At 35.1% G+C, this 19,793-nt stretch overlaps 1 protein-coding gene across 2 annotated transcripts in view; it reads right to left on the bottom strand.

Moving 5' to 3' along the window:
- Window positions 1-964: 964 nt before the first annotated feature.
- NUP35 (nucleoporin 35) overlaps window positions 965-19,793 on the bottom strand; it is a 31,954-nt gene continuing 13,125 nt past the window's right edge. For both annotated transcript variants that reach the window (XM_049887605.1, XM_049887606.1), the window contains exons 5-9: window positions 8,224-8,365; window positions 6,012-6,081; window positions 4,878-5,006; window positions 3,279-3,443; window positions 965-2,298 (exon numbers count right to left, since the gene is read on the bottom strand). In XM_049887605.1, the coding sequence (XP_049743562.1) occupies window positions 2,221-2,298; window positions 3,279-3,443; window positions 4,878-5,006; window positions 6,012-6,081; window positions 8,224-8,365 (584 nt within the window). In that variant the 3' untranslated portion in view covers window positions 965-2,220. The remainder of the gene's footprint in view (window positions 2,299-3,278; window positions 3,444-4,877; window positions 5,007-6,011; window positions 6,082-8,223; window positions 8,366-19,793) is intronic.

Raw genomic sequence — 19,793 nt, 5'->3', positions numbered from 1 at the left:
CAATTCTCAGGTACTGCACTGTGCATCTGATAATAATGACCAAGAATGACCAATACCAAGGCATATTCTAGAAAAATTACTAAAGTTAAAAAAATAAATACTTTGTGCATCTAAGCAAAAATAGCATAACTTATAAGGAAAATTAATTTTTTTTTTTTGGATGTTTCTACGGTAACACCATTTTCCAGAAGAAAATGGTGTTATATATTTAAAATGCTCCAGGAAAAAATATATATAGCCCCATTTTACATCCAGCAACATTGATTTTCAAGTACAAAGTGCAAAAACTTATCCACATGTAATAGTTCAGGAAATATTGTTTCTAAGCACTTTCTTGAGGAATGTACTAGACAATGAGTTTCAGTAACCAAAATGAATAGAACAGTGTCCACATAACAACAGATGTTGAGCATTAAATACAGAGCACTGGTGGCACAGTAGCTAAGCACCTGGCTGCTAACTGAAAGGTCCGTGATTCAAACTCACCAACTGCTCCACCGGAGAAAGATGTGGTCATCTGCTTCTGCACAGATTACAGCCTTGGAAGCCATATGGGGCAGTTCTACTCTGTCCCATAGGATTGCTATTAGTTGAAATCAACTCAAGGGCAATGGATTTGGCTTGGCTTTGGTTTGAGATTAAACATATACTTGTACAAATAAGAACAGATAAAGTTAAGAGGGAGAAAGTATAGTATTGTAATGGTCAAATGTTCAGACAATGTAGATAGAGTACAATTAAAGATGGGGGGAAGGGAGATGTGAAGAATAGCTGCAAAAAACATTTATTAACAATTATATTGATGGAAGTAGTATTAGTATTGTTATTTTGAGATTGATGTGTATGTGAGATGCGTATGTTCTAATTCTACTGTTATCTGTGTCTTTAAAAACCAAGATTCTAGGAGATAAGGATGTAATAATGAAGAGATTATTTAAAAAAGAGAAAAAACTGCAACCATGATTTTGAATTCTATCAGTATGAACTCATGAAATATTTTATTATACACAACAATCAACTCAGTAGCAATGAGCAATTCCAAACATCCAGATAGGAGAAATGGCTAATCTTTTTGTATGGGAGAGAAAATATAACAAGATGACCCTTGAACATTTTATCATAGAAAACAGCGAAGAAATGATCAAAGGCTACAAGGGTCAAGTTAAAAGGCCCTGGAAGCCAAAGATAGGACACTTTGAGCTTCAGTATGTTTAATAATTATAATAGACTGAAACCATTAAATATGCTTAATTCCAAGAGTTCATAATGAAATAAATTTATTAGTTACCTCCAAAGGATGATATGGAACCAATTCCTTATCTTGAAAACTGGTAAATAAGTACATATTGTTTTTCTTATATGAATTAAACCTTTGGGCAACCAAATACTAGAGAAGGGAAAGTGTTTTTTTATAAAAACACTCAATTAAATGAAAATAATAAAATTGGATTATCACTCTTTTGTAAGCCCCAATGAATTAATGGATTTTATATTACCTATACTCTTGCCAATGAGATCAAATCTGACTCTGATCAAGCCTCTGGATTCTACGAACAATTTAAAAAATACAAAGAACGGAAAAACATATGGAACCACGAACACTTAGAACTTTTCGTAGTAATTTAAAAAATAAATCACTCTTTCAAAAAAAGTTCAATACCTGTAATTCACAAAGTTTATTATCAAGAAACTTTAGTAAATTTTTTAAAAGACTGTTCTGATTTTAAAACACTAAAAGATGACAATCCATGACAGTACATATACAGGCAAGGATAATGAAAATATTCAATGCTATTAAAAGACCATAATTCAAACTGCTAATTATAATCTTTGTGTCTTGGTAGAAGCAGCTGTACAGTTCCACTTCATGAAATTCATCTCCCTTCTCATAAAGACCAAGAAGCCTCACAACAAACTCAATCATATAATTTACTGTAATCGATGTTGGTTTTTTTGTATTTAAGCATGCACTATCTGAGAAAGCACAAAATCCTATTTACAGGGATTTTTAGTTTCTTAAAAACGTATCTCAAGCATCTTTAAAGTGCGAGCTACAAATATCCTGTATCCTTAAAGAAAAAGGCTTCTAAAAGAAGTATGAGACAGCATCCCAATACTGCCAGGAGTGGTTATATAACTAACCAAAGGAAACTGGCAGTGCTCTGCTGTTTTAGTGTAGCAACCTACTTTTTTGTAATTCAGTTCTTAATTTTTATTATACTACCAGCCGAACATGTACTCCATTGCTTTGGATACAAGACTTTCATCCTTTTTTGGTGTTTGTCTGTCAGAAATAACCTATTAAAAAAACACACATACAGAAAAAAAGTGTTAGATTATGGTTACTTCATTGTCATAGTCAATTCTAGAGCTAACAGCTAACTTAAGAGAGTCAAACAATAAAATGCACTTTATAGCACTGAACTGTATGTTTAAAAGATTAAAATAATGGTTTCAGAACCACCCTATTCTTTTAAGAGTGACAAAACCTCATTCCTCTGGCAAGCGAATTGCACCTGCTCCTTAAATTTGGAAACCAAACAAAAACACAAGCCTGTCATAGATGAGGGTTTCAAAAAAATAAATGAAATGAAAAAGCTCTAAAATGATCTCCAAATTTTGTGGGAAATCAAAAGAGTTAGGTGTCACTACCTGCCCTACTAAAGCACAGTGTTTATTTCCTATGTTTCAGGTCCTGTGTCTACAGCTGGGCAAGTTCTGAACTCCTGGCTAATTAAGCAGGGGGCAATAATATACTAAATGACACTCATAATACTTCTACCATTCTTCAGAGAATGTAATGGAGCTTCTCCCTTAAACTTTTTTGAAATAAGAAATTTTTCTCTCTGAATAATGGAAGCCAGTCCATGTCTTCTTTTGATAACCAAAGGTGCATTCCAACTTGAGGTTCTTCATTTGTGGTATCAGATTTAGTCATCAACTTATAGGGTTTTGTCCCCCCATGCCAGAAATGTTCATGAGACAAACTTTTGATGTATGCAAATATAACTTAGAAAAAACTAAAGTAACACACTCTCAAAATGTTTTTAAAAATGGCAAAGAATTTTTTTTAATTCAAGATAACTTTCACATTGACCAAATTCTAATTTTAAAACAGGAAATTCAAGAATGCAAAGTTAAAAGATTTCATCAAAGCAATCACCTCAAAAGGAAATATTCAATGGCATACAAATCATTCCAATGAAAAAGAGTTAAATATACTACACACTTCAGTCTTTAAAGTACAGTTTTTTTTTTAATCCAATCCTTAAAAATACCTGATAGTCACTAGTAGAAGCTTTATAAGCTGTAGCAAGAGGTCTCATGGTAGAAATCCTAGGAGTACTTCCAGGTTGGGTTGGTGTACCTAAGGTTTTGATTGGTGGTGTAAAGGCTAGAGATGGAGATGATAAAGCACATCTGTCACTGTTTTCCATAACACTCTGGAGAAATAAAGATAAACAGCCCCTCTGTTTATAAACATAATACATATTATCCAATATTACATCCTACTTACAAGGAAAATTTTATTAAAAGAGGTAAAATTTGATGTAACTAGTCTTTCAAATAATTTCAGGCTTGAGAAAACAATGTATGTTAGCTAGCGTTTGAGATCTAACACTCAAGAGATCATGCTTCAGCAACCCCAAATATCCTCAGTGCGATATGGACCCACAACAGTAAGAACCTCCAAATACTTTTTGGAAAATCAGCAAGGAAAAAAAAGAGAATTACTGGGGGAGAGAGGGATAAACATCTGAGTCTGGCGCTATTTAGTACCCAGTAACCCCAAATACAAGGAGTTCTGCTTCTGCAAACATCTTTTACAGCACAATATAATAATTAACACAATTACACAGCTAAAATAATAGACAATAAAAACAGGAACCATGTCTACTTCGTTCATTAACGTGTATATCACCGCAAAACAGTGCCTAGTATATAGCAGAGGTTCACATATATTTATTCAAAGAAGGTTTGTCATGATTTTATAAGCTACAAACAAAGCTGAAATCCAGTTTAGTATTAAGTACAGAAATATACAGTAATTTTTAAGTATGTTAAAGTGAAAATGACTAACAAAATTTTCAGCCATTTAAAAGTTAACCATCATTAACCACTGATGTGAAATACGCCATCTTAAAATAGCATTATCTCTTTAAAGTACTTAAAGAATATGACTTTGTCTTGCACAAGTAACAGAAATGGGTTAGAAGTCAAGTGACCTAGAATCTGGACCTCATCTTTAACAACTTTGGAGAAGTTAAATAAGATCTTTTGGCTTTGATTCCTTTATCTGTGAAATGAAGCGGTCTGGACTGGATTATCTCTAAATTCTAAATTCCTGTGATTATATATCTTTGGCTTACCATTAACAAGTATACTATAAACATCAACACATTTTACAAACTAAGAAAAAGAGTCACAGTGAAGCAAAGTGACATAACCACCAATGTCAATACCTTTAATTGATATGTATAATTTAAAACTTTGTGAACTTCTACTATATATTATTCAATCATATCTTTATACATTGAGCACCACCTGAAAATTCTCAAATTTAGGTCCCTATAAATCATCAAAATAAAATGTTTTATCCCTTAAAGGAGAATGCTTCGGTTCTTATAATTAAACTCATATAACAGGTTACTAAAACATAAAAGCACAAAAAATAAATGATAAAGTGATATGATTTAAAAATGAAAGAAGAGACTAGCAGATATACTTCACGTAAGTTATCTAATTACTCATGCAACCTTAAACGTGACACCATTACTACAGAGCCCGAAAACCAGACTTGGGAGTGCACATCCAGTTGAAGAGTCAGTGCTCTTCATACAGGCTAAGCTCTTTCCCTTACATCAGCAATTACTTACTTTATCTATACATGGTTTTACACCAATCATGATGGACTCTCCAAAAATCCTGCCATCTTTACTTAAAGCTTTCCGGGCCTGTAGTTTAGATTGATAACGAATATGCATCCAATTTCCTGTGTTAGACATCTGCAAAGAATGAAGTTGTCTCTTACAATACATAGAATTTAAACATAATGAATTCCATTAGAAAATCGGAGTATATGACAATAAATCTAATTCTACCTTTTATTTGCTATCCTATAACAAGGTGTATATTAGGTAGGGTTCAACGAAATTCCCATACAGTTTCAATAATCTCTTTCTAGCTATCCCCCCGCAAAAAAAACCAAACCCAATGCCGTCCAGTCAATTCCAACTCATAGTGACCCTATAGGACAAAGTAGAATTGCCCCAAAGAGTTTACAAGAAGCAGCTGGTAGATCCAAGCTGCTGACCTCTTTTTGAATAGCAGTCAAGCTCTTCGCCACTGCACCACCAGGGCTCCTTCTAACTATCAATTCTCTAAAATATAGAACACATGGCAAATATTCTCTGAAGATAAAATAACTCTCAGAACAATTGTTTCTGGTAAAAAGATCGTATCAACACTTCCAATGAAGGTTTTTTAAACTGTATTCATCAATATGATTTTGTTTAAGAGTTAATCAATCTCTACTAATAGAGTATTCTTATTTGTAACTTATTATGCCTAGTATGCCAAGGTAATCTTTTTTCAGAGTGCTCCATAAGTTAAAAAAAAAAAAGTCCAAAAAACTCTGTAAGCTGAGGAGCTTCCTCCTTTTCCTTTATCCCCAATAAAACAAGCTCAAATCGGAAAACAGTAATATAACATTTGGTATAATCTACCTTTTTTTTTAAGAGACTGAATTGTTTAAGAAAAAAGGGGAAGTGATACTGCAACTCTCAACTCTTTTCCTTATTTTGCGTCGTTATTCCATTTTTACCAAACATTATGCAACTTGCAGCCTTCCAGACTCCAAAGAATATATTCTACCAATGCTTTAAAAAAAGGGAAAAAAATGTTAAACGTTTCTATTTGGGAAAAAAAAAAATTCAGAAGCAAAGTTTCCCTAATTCACAGCTTATCTTTCCTCAGCCTAATTTCTAAATTGAATAAAAATTAAGCCTTACCACATTTTTTAAGATATTTCCATATTGTGCAAATTGCAATAATATATACGATGCAGATGCTTGAGGAAACCTGAAAAAAAGAGTTGTCCAAACAAAACAATCAACTTCCACAATAAATACAAATTCAAATTGCTATACTTACAAGTGTTTCAAGATAAACTCCCCTGCAACTGTCCAGAACATTAAGAGGTGACCCCTGACCATCCTGTTTCCTCTAAGCTAGTTATCTATCACTGTTAACTACCCAAAAGCGAACACATCAAATTAGTTTTCATTCAGCTATTCTCCATCCCTAGGTTCCATCTCTGAAACCCGTAAAAGTTCCACTTTCACTGCCATTATTACAGCCCTTAGGAAAGAACCATGAAGTTGCAGTTCTGTACATAGTTTTACAGATGTGCGTGTGTATACGCAATCTTAAATAATTACTATGCTATGGTTATTAAAAGAGAAAAAACTTTAAATTATAGTCATATCTTCATACACCGAGCACCACCTGAAAACTCTGAAATTTAGTTCCCTGTAAATGATCAAACGTGGGAGAGAGACATGGCAGTTTGCTTCCGTAAAGATTTAGAGCCTGGGAAACCCTATGGGCAGTTCTACTGTGTCCTACAGGGTCACTATGAGTCAGAATTGACTTGATTGCAGGAGGAGTTCTTTGGGTTAAATGATCAAAAGAAAATGTTTTATCCCCTAGAAGAGAATGCGCTTCAGTTCTTGCAATTAAACTCATATAAAGGACTACTAAAACATGGAAGCACCAAAAAATAAATAATTGGGAAAGTTGTATGATTTAAAAATGAAGAAAGGGACTGGCAGAAATACTTCAAGTAATTTATCTGACAACTCACGTGACCTTAAAAGTGACACCATTACCACAGAGACTGAACAACAGACTTGGGAGTGGACATCCAAGTTTAAACATACAGCCATTTCATGAGAGAATATAAAAATTTAAACATAAAATAAAAATCAAAAAGCCAACATAATTAGTACAGATATGAGGCTGAATGTGGGTTTTCTAGAGAACAAGAGAATGTAATGATCCTGAATTTTACATAAGTGGAATCAATAACACAGAGAATCTCTCTAGAAAGATACACAGAAAACAAGTAGCAATCATTGCCTTAGCAAGGAGAAAAATTATAGCTGGGAACAAAGGTGGGAGGGAGACTTTTCACTATTTATTTGCTTATATGCCTTTTGAGTTATTAAATTTTAGATAAGATGAATACATAAAATCCACTAAACACTTATAGTTTTTTTTTTCTTTCAAAGAGCTCTTGTGATATTTTTTATACAAAAAATATAGTAAAGTCCACTATCAGTATGGAAAATTACTTTCAGAAATAAGCTTTATGCAATATAGTGTAACTAGTTGTGAATCTCTGAACAAATCACTTTATCTGGCTATAACTCAGTGTCCTCATCCATCAAGTACGGTACAATAGATCTCTAGAGTACCTGAAAACATTTTTTGGAACTAAAAATATATTCAAAGTGCACCTACAACTGTCATCCTCTGTTTTTATTAATATTCAATATTATTTTGTTAATATTCAATATTGGGTGACTAGAAAGTAACAACCCTGTGATAAGGTCAATTTGTTTAGTTCAAAACTGCGTAAGTCCACTAGAAGTGAGAAATAGCCACTAGAAAGAGGTAAACCAAACCTGTTGCCACTGAGTCAATTCCAACTCACAGCAACCCTACAGGACAGAGGAGAACTGTCCCACAGAGTTTCCCCGGAGAGGCTGGTGCTAGCCTTTTGGTTAGCAGCCATAGCTCTTAACCACTGTACCCTCAGGGCTCCAGAGATAAAGGAGCTCCCTAAGTCCTAAAGGGGTAACCCTACTCAAACATCCAGCAACTATGCTCAAGGGAAAATAATTTGGAAAGAGATAAACATAAAGAAAAACTATAAACAAATATTGAACCCTAGTTAATGGTATACATACTGAAATGTCAGGGTGGTATGTATTGATGTCTGCAACTTTGAAATGTATCAAAAAAAAAAAAAGAGAGAGAGAGATATGAATAGATGGAGAGATAAAGCAAATGGAGCAAACTTTATCTGGAGAATCTAGGTGGTGAGTATGTAGGTGTTTACTGTGCACATCTTTCAACGTTTCTGTATGTTTAGTAATATTCATTATAAAATGTTGGGGCAGTACTTTTTTAAAAAGGTAAACGATGCAGAAATCTTACCCGAACACAGTCACCCAAGTGTCATCGAGGTGATCTTCTGATGTCAGAGAATCTCCTTGAGTATAAAAAGGATCCAACTGGGCAGGAGATAATGTAGTCTTTCGTGGTTGACCAATATTTGCTGGGCTAAACATACTTTGTCCTACATTAGTATATTTAATAAGTTAGTTACCTATATAAGCACCCTGGTTTATTTTAAATCATAGCTCTTAGCTTCAAGTGAAAAAAGTATACAGTAGAAAAATTTGGCAATTACATAAATAATCCAATATATACAACTGATCAAATAATAATCTCATACTACCACACAATCTGTGAGGAAGTCATTAATAAGTAGTTTATGATTCTGAAAAATTATTATATTGTATTATTAATTATTAATATAATGTATTATAATTACTTATCATAAACTCACTAAATGTTTTATTAATTTCTGGTTAAGCCTATGCCAGAACTACTTCCAGTCAACCTCACAGGTTTCTATTGGAATCATCTTCCAAATCTACCACTTTCATCATGGCACCTTTGCCTAATAAATTTTCAATAACTCCTCATCACCCACAAAATCCAAATGCCCTCCACAATATGATGCCAACCTTATTTTTCTAGTACCCTCTAAACAGTATCTACTGTAGCCCCTAAGATGTGCTTTCAGTTTTCCTTTATTCAGGTCATTTCTATCCAAAATGTTCCTGTTCTTTGTTTCTTCTCCTTCAATAATATCAGCCAATTAATGAGTGCTTACTATGTATCCAACAAGCCTTGCTAAACACTTTAATGTTCATTTTATCTTCAGAGGTGCTATCCCATTGAAACTACATTTCTCAGAAGGAGAGACTATTTTTCTTTTACCTTTATAGCAATAATAATGATTCACTCATTCAAGAAATATTTTTTCAGCATTTAAATATGCACCAAGCATCAATTCTAGGTATTGAGGATGCAACAGTGAACATGTCAGAAAAAAAAAAAAAAAAAATCCCTCATGGAACTTAAATTCTAGTGGAAGAGAGCAAAATAACTACTTAGTATGTTAAAAAACGGTATAAGAAAAAAATAATCACGAAGCAGACACGGGAGACAGGGATAAGGAATACACGTGTATTACTCTTTGCTGTCAAGTTGATTCCAACTCATAGTGACCCTAACCCTACAGGACAGAGTAGAATTCCCCATACTGTTTCCAAGGCTCTTTACAGAAGCAGACTGTCATATCTTTCTCCCACAAAGCAGCTTGTGGGTTCAAACTGCTGATCTTTCAGTTAGCAGCCGAGCAATTAACCACTGCACCACAGGGTTCCTTATGTATGTATACAAAGGGGTTAAATTTTAAAAAGGAAAAAGATTTCACTGAGGTGCCATTAAAGAAGAAACCTAAAGGAGGCTGGGGCAAAACATGCCAGCATTTGCAGAAGTGCACATCAGGCAGAGAAAACTGTTCAAGTGCAAAGGCCTAAGAAAGAACATATCTGCTGTTGGAGGTATGTGGGAAGATGGTAGCAGAAAGGCAGTGTTTGCACAAGGGTGGAGGATTTGAAGTCAGAGCAACTAAGAGATGAGAGATGTTATCACAGAGAGGTAACAAAATGTCACGTCATGAGGAAAACCCTCAGAAGCCTCTGTAAAGACTTTGGCTTTTACCTCAAGCGAGTTTGGAAGCCATGGAAAAATTCTGAGTAAGGGTAGCGTAACAGGACTTAAAATTGTGAAATGGTAATGAAAGCTAGTGTTTCAAGCACTCATTATTATATCACTCTTGCAATGTGTAACTGTCTTTAATCCTAACAACCCTATGAGACAGGTCCTACCAGTAGCTCCATTGAGCAAATCAGGAAACAGGGCAAGGAAAAATAGTATCCAGAAGGAAAGCTGTAATTCCAATCTAGGCAATCTGAATTCAAAGCATGTGCTCTCAGGCAGTGATCTACTTAACACTTTTGTTTACCACAGCAGTGGCTGGTGTAGTCCGGAGACTCCTAGATACTCAAGACTCTCTCATGGGATCAGCCAGGTCAAAATTATGTTCATAACAATATTTGCCTTTTTCACTTTCATTTTCTCATGAATATACAGTGGACTTTCCAGAGACTACTTGATGTGATTCAATCTATTCAGGCTGAATGTGGAAGCAGACATGACAATTCAGCTGTATTTTATTAAATCAGACATTAATAAGATGTGAAGAACATAAAACAATGTTACTCTTCTCACAAAAATGTTTTCTTATGGAAAACAGTTATTTTTCATTTACAAAAAAGGTTGTATTTTCATTCACTAATTAAACACCTGCAAATTTTCTGAGTTTTAATTTCTAAAGCAGTAAATATCAATAGCCATAAGCCCTGGTGGCACAGTGGTTAAAGGATCTGGCTGCTAACCAAAAGGTCAGCAGTTCGAATCCACCAGCCACACTCTGGAAACATATGGGGCAACTCTACTCTGTCCTATAGGGTTGCCATGAGTCAGAATCGACTCAACGGCAAGGAGTTATAATCCATATGACAAAAGTTCTTTAGTCTTCAATTTTGAAAAGTGTAAAGGGAAAACCCTGAAATGAAGAAGTTTGAGAATCACTTCTCAACAAGGCCTTACAAATGATTCACACTCCGTTTTTACTAACTGATTTTCTGAAGGCTCTCTGCTCCATACATTCTAACTATATGCTGCCTTGTCATTTGTCCCAAATCCCCATTGAGCTGAAAAATCACTCTAAGTCATTCGAAAGTGTTTATAGCCAAATGAATTTCTCAAAGTTAAGGTTTTCAGATATAAGAGATTCTCTAGAGAGAGAGGGAGAGAGAAAAAGCTTCCCACTGTCCTTAAGAGAGATTTACAATGCATATTAGCATATTAAAAACTCTTAGAGGTAATCTAATTAAAAAATACGTGTAACTCCATTTAACTCAAAATTTCCTATACTTACTTTTATCTTGTAAAACTCACGTTTTGGTAAATGCTGATCTTGTCTCAAGTACTTTCTATATGCCTCATAAATGCCTAACTAACAGGAAGAATTACAGGAACCAAGTCTATTAGGAAATAAATAATAAAGCCATTTATTCAAATCCAAAGCTGAAATATAAAAAGGGTTACCTACTGAGTTTCAATTTTCTATTCGTGAATACAGAATGACTTCCTCAAAGTCATAGAAAGAGAAGCTTTCTTAACAAGCCAAATGCAATGAACAGACAAACTGACATTACAGTGACACAGTTAACCCACCGCAAATAAAGACTGGAGACTGAAGTTACTGTTAATGTTTTGTTACAATTCTCAAAATGTCAAAGTAAGTCACAAAAAAAACTAGCCTAAACAGTCCCCCAAAAATTATTTTGGGAGATTATTTTATTCTAGTTCTTCATATTCTAACTGCTACTAAATTACAAAGAATAGCAAAAATATCTTTAATGTATAGGCAAAAAAAGTAGTGTGTCTTGCTTTTTGGAAGGCAATGTGAAATATAGTTAGAAGCCCAGAACCAGAGAGAAGATTAGTGTTGCTCACCCTGGGCCACTTACTGTGGTAGAGAGCATCATGCAGTAGGGAGTCAGTTCATACTGCAATTCTATTACTTACTGTCAGAACTAGAGGGAGTAATTGAACCTCACTTCTCAAATACATAATAGGAAGAAAAAAAAAAAAAAAACAGGAGGAGAAGGGAGGACAATATTGATGACGATGGCCAGCATGTACAGAGCTCTTATACTATGTAAAAGGTGCTATTCCAGATACTTTACTTGTATTCATATTTAATCCTACAAGCAATTTTACAAGATAGAAATAATCATCTCCAATTTATATATGGAAGAAAGCAAGAAATGCATACACACAATCATAAAAAGCAAATGAAACCTGATACTGAAGAATACAGTGATAAATATCAGAAGATAGACCTAAAACAATCAAGAGCAGTTGCCTCTGCATGGTATGGAATAGATCTGGGATTGCTCTGTATGTCTTACAGAAGTATCTGACTTTTATTATTTAATCTCTTTTTCATTATTATTATGTTTTATAAAACTTTTGGCTTTTAAAATTGTGTTTATGCTTAATAAAAATAAAATTGACAATACAAAGTAGATAATTTAAAAGCATGCCAAAATACAGACATGCTATAATACATTTAACAATTATTCTTTTTCTCCATCACCACGTGTATCCATTGCCACTGAGTCGATTCCAACTCATAGCAACCCTACAGGACAGAGCAGAACTGTCCCATAAGGGTTTCCAAGGAGTGGCTGGTGGATTCGAATTGCCAACCTTTTGGTTAGCAGCAAGCTCTTAATCACTGTGCCACCAGGGCTCCCCATCACTACAAAAAAAAAAAAAAAAAATCATTGCTGTCAATTTCAACTCATAGTGACCCTACAGGACAGAGTAGAACTGCCCCATAGGGTTTCACAGATACATTTAATTGTTGTTAGTTGATTTCGACTCACAGCATCCCCACAAATGCAGAGTAGAGCTGCTCCATATGGTTTTCAAGGATGTGACCTTTTGGAAGCAAACTGCCAGGCCTGTCTTCCAAGGCACCTCTTGGTAGGTTCGAACCACCAACCTCTTTCAGCTAGCAGTCACGTGCTGAATGATTGGGTCACCAAGCATTCCAATGTATTTAATAGGTTCAACTATTTCTAAAATAAGGCCAATTTAAAGTCCAACATCCTACTTTGACAAGTGCTATATGTTTTAAAATTATGTCTAAACTGGAAGGTAATTCATCAACTATGCCTTTATGAGAGAAGCAGAAACACATTTATACAAACACTCTTAAAATCATTCTTACTACAAAGCCATGCCTTTAACACACCAAAGACAGTAAAAATTATTTTATTATAAAACCTGAAGCCAACTAAAAATTTTCATATTCTATATTACCATTAAAAGTGCTGTATGTTTTAAAATTATATCTAAACTGGAAAGTAACTCATCAACTATGCCTTTATGAGAGAAGAAGAAACACACATTTATACAAACACTCTTAAAATCATTCTTACTACAAAGCCATGCCTTTAACGCACCAAAGACAGTAAAAATTATTTTATTATAAAATCTGAAGCCAACTAAAAATTTTTATATTCTATATTACCATTAAGAAGGTACAATTTAGTTATGCTGTATCACGTAATAACCTTCAAGCGAGAAATTAAATAAAGGCTCAAACTGGGACAACCACTGTGACCTTTAAAGATAAAACAAATCAAAAAATAAGTCTCAAATGAATTAGCAATCTAATTTTTGCCCTGTCAACTACTCTGAAAAATATAATTACTTATACATAATCTAAAACTATTTACATAACTTTATCATAATTGCCCCCCACCTTGTTAATGTTTAATTGCTCCACTGATTTTACTTCCTTTCAATCAGACTTCTGGTACCCACATGCTATGCTTCATAAGCTGAAAATAAAGCGTGCCTATCAAACCACATCAAATTGGACTATAATGTGTCTACCTTGATAAATCACTATTCAAACACTCTTCATAAAATCAGACTAAAATTAAGGGTAAAAGACCTTATTACTCTTTATGAAAACATCTTCAATTAAACAACAGATTCGATTATTTCAAAATAGACCACTAATCAAAAGAGCCAGAAAGAATGGTAAACTTAAAACGGACACACGGCAAATGAAATTTGGTATACAGAAGTTCCTGTTGGTGTTATGTTACCTTTTTACCATGAAACAAGTAGCCCAGAAAGCACAATGAACAATGGATACAACAACACCCAATCAAACGTGGTAAACTGAACACTGTGTTCATCTCTAATCCTTCCTAGAACACCTAATGACAGTCACTATAGAAAGTTTATGGTTTCACAGATACTGTGAAAGGTGAGACAGAGGCTCCTGGTTGTAATCAAGGAAAACTAATTTAAAAGACGTACAATAAGGGATTCCATCTTAGGCCTCTCTTCATTCTAGGCCACCAGGTAACTATCACTTTCCTACTTTGTCCCCAAGAGATCAAGAATCTAGTCTCTGAAGAAAAGGAACCTGAAAGGTCAAGGCTCATGAATCCAGTCACAACAGACAGCACTGGTAAGGGAACTGAATACATGAAAATCTACATATTGAAATGGAGACTTTCCCTTCATATACAAAGAACGTCAGCTTAGACACTAAAGCTGTGTATTAAAGGATTCTTCTTTAGAAAAACCTAAAAATTCAAGATTCGCCCCACAAACAACTCAATTAAAAAATAGGCAAAATACATGAACAGACACTTGACCAAAGACGACATTCAACTGGCCAACAAACACATTAAAAGATACTTGTGATCATTAGCCATTCACCAAAAACCAAACCCACTGCTGTCAAGTCAATTCTGACTCATAGTGACCCTATAGGACAGAGTAGAACCACCCCATAGAGTTTCCAAGGAACACCTGGTGGACTGGAACTGCTGACCTCTTGGTTAGCAGCTGTAGCACTTAACCATTACACCACCATGGTTTCCCATTAGCCATCAGAGACATGCAAATCAAAACTACAATGAGATGCCAATTCACCCCTGCTAAAATGGCACTGATGAAAAAAAACAGAAAACAAATAATGGCAAGGATGTAGGGACACTGGAACCCTTATCCACTGGTGGTGTGATTATAAAGTGGTATAACCACTATGGAAAACAGTATGATGCTTCCTTAAAAAAACTAAAACTAGAACTACCTTATGATTCAGCAATCCCACTCCCAGGTGTATACCCTAGAGATCTAATAGAAGAGACATGAACAGACATGTTCATGATCAATGCAGCACTATTCACAATAGCAAAAAGATGGAAACACCCTAAGTACACATTAACAAATGAATGGATAAACAAAGGTGATATACACACAATGGAATACTAAGCACCCATAAAGAATAATGATGAGTCTTTAAAACATAACATGAATGAATCTGGAAGACATTATGCTGAGTGAAACAAGTCAATCACAAAAGGACAAATAATGGTCTCGCTTTTATGAAAAAAAAGAATGGGTATCCATACAGAAACCAACATTCACAGGTGGTTACCAGAGACGGGTGAGGGGAGAAGTGAAATCACTCTCTAGATAGTAGATATTTATTATTTTTGGTGATGGAAAAGGTAACATCAAATGTGGGTAAAGTGTGCAGAGCCTGACCAAGTAAATGATGTTACTAGAAAGTATACAAGAAAAAATGTCACTAAAAAGTACACGAGAAAAAAATTTTAGGTAAATTCTATGATATATATAATTTTGCACCAATAACAACCAAAAAAATATGTGTGTGCTTACATGTGTATGTGTGTACGTATATATGTGCACAGGTATGGGTGTGTATGTGTGTGTGTATGTGAGCATTTATGTATATATGCATATATGTGCATATATATTTGTATATATAATAAAGCCCATGGCGGGCACAGTTATGGATACTTCTTAGACATAACCAAATACCTCACAGGATTGGTTTTCTGAGTTTGAAGACTAAGGACCATAGTCTCATGGAACAACTCCATCAACAGACATACTATAACCCATAAAGTTTATGTTCTACATTCTAGTTTAGTGAGCAGTGTCTGGCATCTTAAAAGCTTGCAAGTGGCAACCCAAGATACAACTATTGGTCCCTACTCATTCGGAGCAAAAGAGAAAGGAGGAAGCCAAAGACTCAGAGAAGAAACTATATGGACTAATAGTCAACAGGACTAATAGTCTACACGAACCACAGCCTCATCTAAGAACTAGATGGTACCTGGCTACCTCTACCGAACATTCTAATCAGGGCCACAATAGATGGATCCTGACAGAATGGGAGAAAAATGTGGAAAAGAACTCAAATTCTTAAGAAGTTCAGACTTACTGGACAGGTTGAGACTAGAGGACTCCCCAGGGCTATCCCACTGAGATACTCTTTAGACCTTGAACCAATTCCTCCTTTTAGCTACTGAACTCCTTTAAAAATTCATCTACATGAGACCAAATGGTCAACAATTACTTACTCTAAAGCAAAGATAAGAAGGTAAGGAAGCAGGGAAACTAGATTACTGGAAACAGAATAATCAAAATGGATATAATACGAATGGTGACACATTGTGAAAAATGCAACCAATGTCACTGAACAATCTGTGTAGAAATTATTAAATGAGAAGCTCATTTGCTTGTAAACTTTCATGGAAAACATATTGTTTTTAAAAAATAATTAAAGATTCTCCCAACAAAAGCAAGCTCATTGTCCAATCCCCACACAGTAAAGTCCAGTAAGAGACAAACCGGCCTTTCTCCACAAATATTGAACCGTACACACACACACACACACACACACATATACACATTCCAAGTAGCTTTTTGGTGATTCATTAAATATGTATGACTTCAAGGAGAAAGACAGAAGGGAGACGGACAGAAAATGTAAGAGGAACTGGGAGGAAACAGACAATATGAGCAGGAAAATAAAGACCACCGTTAACGTCAGTAATGTTTTACCCATAAAACAAGAATAGGATATTATTTTTTAAAGTACATTCAGAGAACAAAAAAGCTCTTGAAAATTAAAATGCTAGGCAAAATAGAAAATATTATACAAGACTCAGAAATTGAGATTGAGGAAAGCTCTCAAAAATTAGACTACAAATATGAAAGACAGCCTGAAGGGGGAAAAGTTTTAAAAAATTGGAGATTTCTGCAGTGGATCCCACATCCAAACAGTAGGAATTGCAGAAAGAGGGAAAAGAAAAAACAGTGGGAAAGCAATTATCAAATAAATAATAAAGGGAAGTTTCCCAGAACTGAAAAACATACATGTCTTAATGAAAAGGATCCACCAACTCCTCATCAAAACAAATAAAAAATCTGCCAACAAGGAGTATTTGTGGAATTGAGAACACCAACAATAGAGAAATCTTACATTTTTTTCCAAAACAGACTACATACAAAGATTCAGGAATCATCACTGCAAATGACATTCACAGAACAGTGAAAGCCAGAAGACAGTAGAATGATGCCTCCAACATTCCAAGGGAAAATGACTCCCAACTTAAAACACTATACTCAGCCAAATTATCGAATTTGAAAACGAAAAAAAAAAAAAAGGCATTTTCAGACATGAGGTCTTAAACTTAACATCCCATACAACCTTTCTTAGAAAGTACTTAATATGTTGCTCACCAAAATCAGGAAATAAACTAAGAAGACAACATGCCACCTAGAAGAGTTCAACACTAGGAACTTGCTAAAACAAGTCTTAGGATGACAGCTACACACCATGCTGAAAGAGGTATCAATCAAGACAGAGGCTGAGAGAGAGATGTTTTCAGTTTAAAACAAAGAAAAGTGTTTAGAATTGTGTTTGAATGTTTATGAAAAGATAGATCGGTATCACAGAAGCAGAATGTCTGTTTAAAAAAAGGGAGCAAAAGGCATACATAAAATTAAGCAAATGGCAAAAGTGAGATAATAATTACAGAAAAGTCAAAAGTTTTACAAGAAAAGATAAATCATAATTTACTACTAGTTCATAATTGAACCGTATATACAGTCAAGATAATATAAACATTGACAAAAGAATAAATTTTATATAATTGAACCCAGATAACAGGAGGCGAGAGAAATCATCTTCAATTATCCTAAAAGAAATACTACAAAATTAAAAATAAGAATTAGCAATATAATCATGTGTTAGGCTGAATACTACTCCCCCCAAGGTGCCCACATCATAGTCCTTGGAGCCTGTGAATTTTACCTTATATAGCAAAAGGGACTATACAGCTATGATGAAGAATCTTGAGATGGGGATATTATCCTAGATTATCCAAAACCAAAACCAAGCCCGACCCACTGCCCTTGAGTCAATTCTGACTCATAGCAACCCTACGGGACAGAGTAGACCTGCCCCATAAAGGGTTTCCAATGAGCAGCTGGTAGATTCGAACTGCCGACCTTTCAGTTAGCATCTGTAGTTCTTAACCACTGTACTACCAGGGCTCCTGGATTATCCAGGTGGGACCGAATGTAATCACAAGTACCCTAATGAGAGGAAAGCAGAGGGAGATTTTACTACAGAAAGAAGGCAATGTGATGATGGAAGCAGAGACTGGAGTTAAGCATTCTCAAAATGCAGGAAGGGGCCACAAGTCAAAGAATACAAACGGCTGCTAGAAGCTAAAAGAGGCAAGGAAATGGATTCCCCTGCTCGGAGCCTCCAGAAGGAACCAGCTCTTGACTTCAACTCAGTGAAACTGATTTTAGACTTCTAACCCCCAGAACTGTAAGAGAATAAATGCGTGTAAGCCAATAATTTTGTGGTAGTTTGTTACAGTAGCAACAGAAAACTAATTCAGAGTATCATTTAGAAACATGGAGGTAAATTACAAAAGCAAATAGCTCTAAAATCTGGAGTAGTCAATTTTGAAGAACAAGAATAGCAGTTAATAGAGAAATAAGGTTAAAGGCTGCTGCACTTCATTATAAGCATTCAACATTATTTCATTTTTTAAAACTATCTGTATTTATTTAGACTAAAATATAAAAGAAAATTTTAAAAATTAAATTCACCCACCATAACCTCGAGACCACATAATGGTACCATGACTAGTCTGGCATGAAATTAAACACATAGTTGGAGATTGAATTTTTTTTACAGTCTATGTGGTATACAGAAAAGTAGTCCCCCAAAAATGTCCACTTCCTAATCCCTGGAACCTGTGAATATGTTACATTACATGGCAAAAGGGAATTAAGGTTATAGATGGAATTAAGGCTGCTAATCAGCTGATAGGACTACTCTGGAGTATCCCAGTGGGCCCACTGTAATCACAAGGGTTCTTAAATGGGGAAGAGAGAGGAAGAGTGATGCAACATGAAAAAGAATCAACCAGCTTTGAAGGCAGCCACAAGCTAATGACAATACAAGAAAACGGATTCTCCCCTAGAGCCTCGAAAAAAGAACACAGCTGTGCAGACACCTTGATTTGAATCCGGTGAGACTCTTTTTGGACACCTGACTTCATGAATTGTAAGACAATAAATTTATGTTGTTTTAAACCACCAAGTTGTGGTAATTTGCTATAGCAGTAATAAGAAACAAATACTGTCTACAATTAGGTTAGTGTTTACTCAGTGTTAAAGGAAAACCATGGCTTCCCAAATTGGATACAAATATTCCAATCCTCTTGTTTGAATCATAGATATTGGTGTCAGGAAGTCATTGCCTTGAGGCACTACCCACTTAGGTATTAGTTTCTATTGGCTGCTGTAACAAATTACCACAACCTGGGTGGTTTACAGTAACAGAATTTATTCTCTCACAGTCCAAATTCAGGGCCGGAAGTCTGAAATAAAGCATTGGCAGGGCTACACTCTCTCTGAAGTTTCTAGAGCAGAATCCATTCCTTACCTGTTCCAGATTCTGGTGGCTCGCACGCCTTGACATTCCTTGGCTTGTGGCTGTTACCACTTCAAGCTCTGCCTCCATCTTTACAGCACCTTCTCCTCTGTGTGTCTCTCCTCTTCTTCTATGTCAAACTTTCCTCCATATCTCTCTCTTATAAGGACACTTGTCATTGAATTTAGGGCCTACCCAACAGTCCAGGATA

Source organism: Elephas maximus, chromosome 6, assembly GCF_024166365.1.
Source record: "Elephas maximus indicus isolate mEleMax1 chromosome 6, mEleMax1 primary haplotype, whole genome shotgun sequence".
NCBI lineage: Eukaryota > Metazoa > Chordata > Mammalia > Proboscidea > Elephantidae > Elephas > Elephas maximus.
Note: the sequence above shows the minus strand (reverse complement) of the source record. Positions and strands in the feature narration are given on the sequence as shown.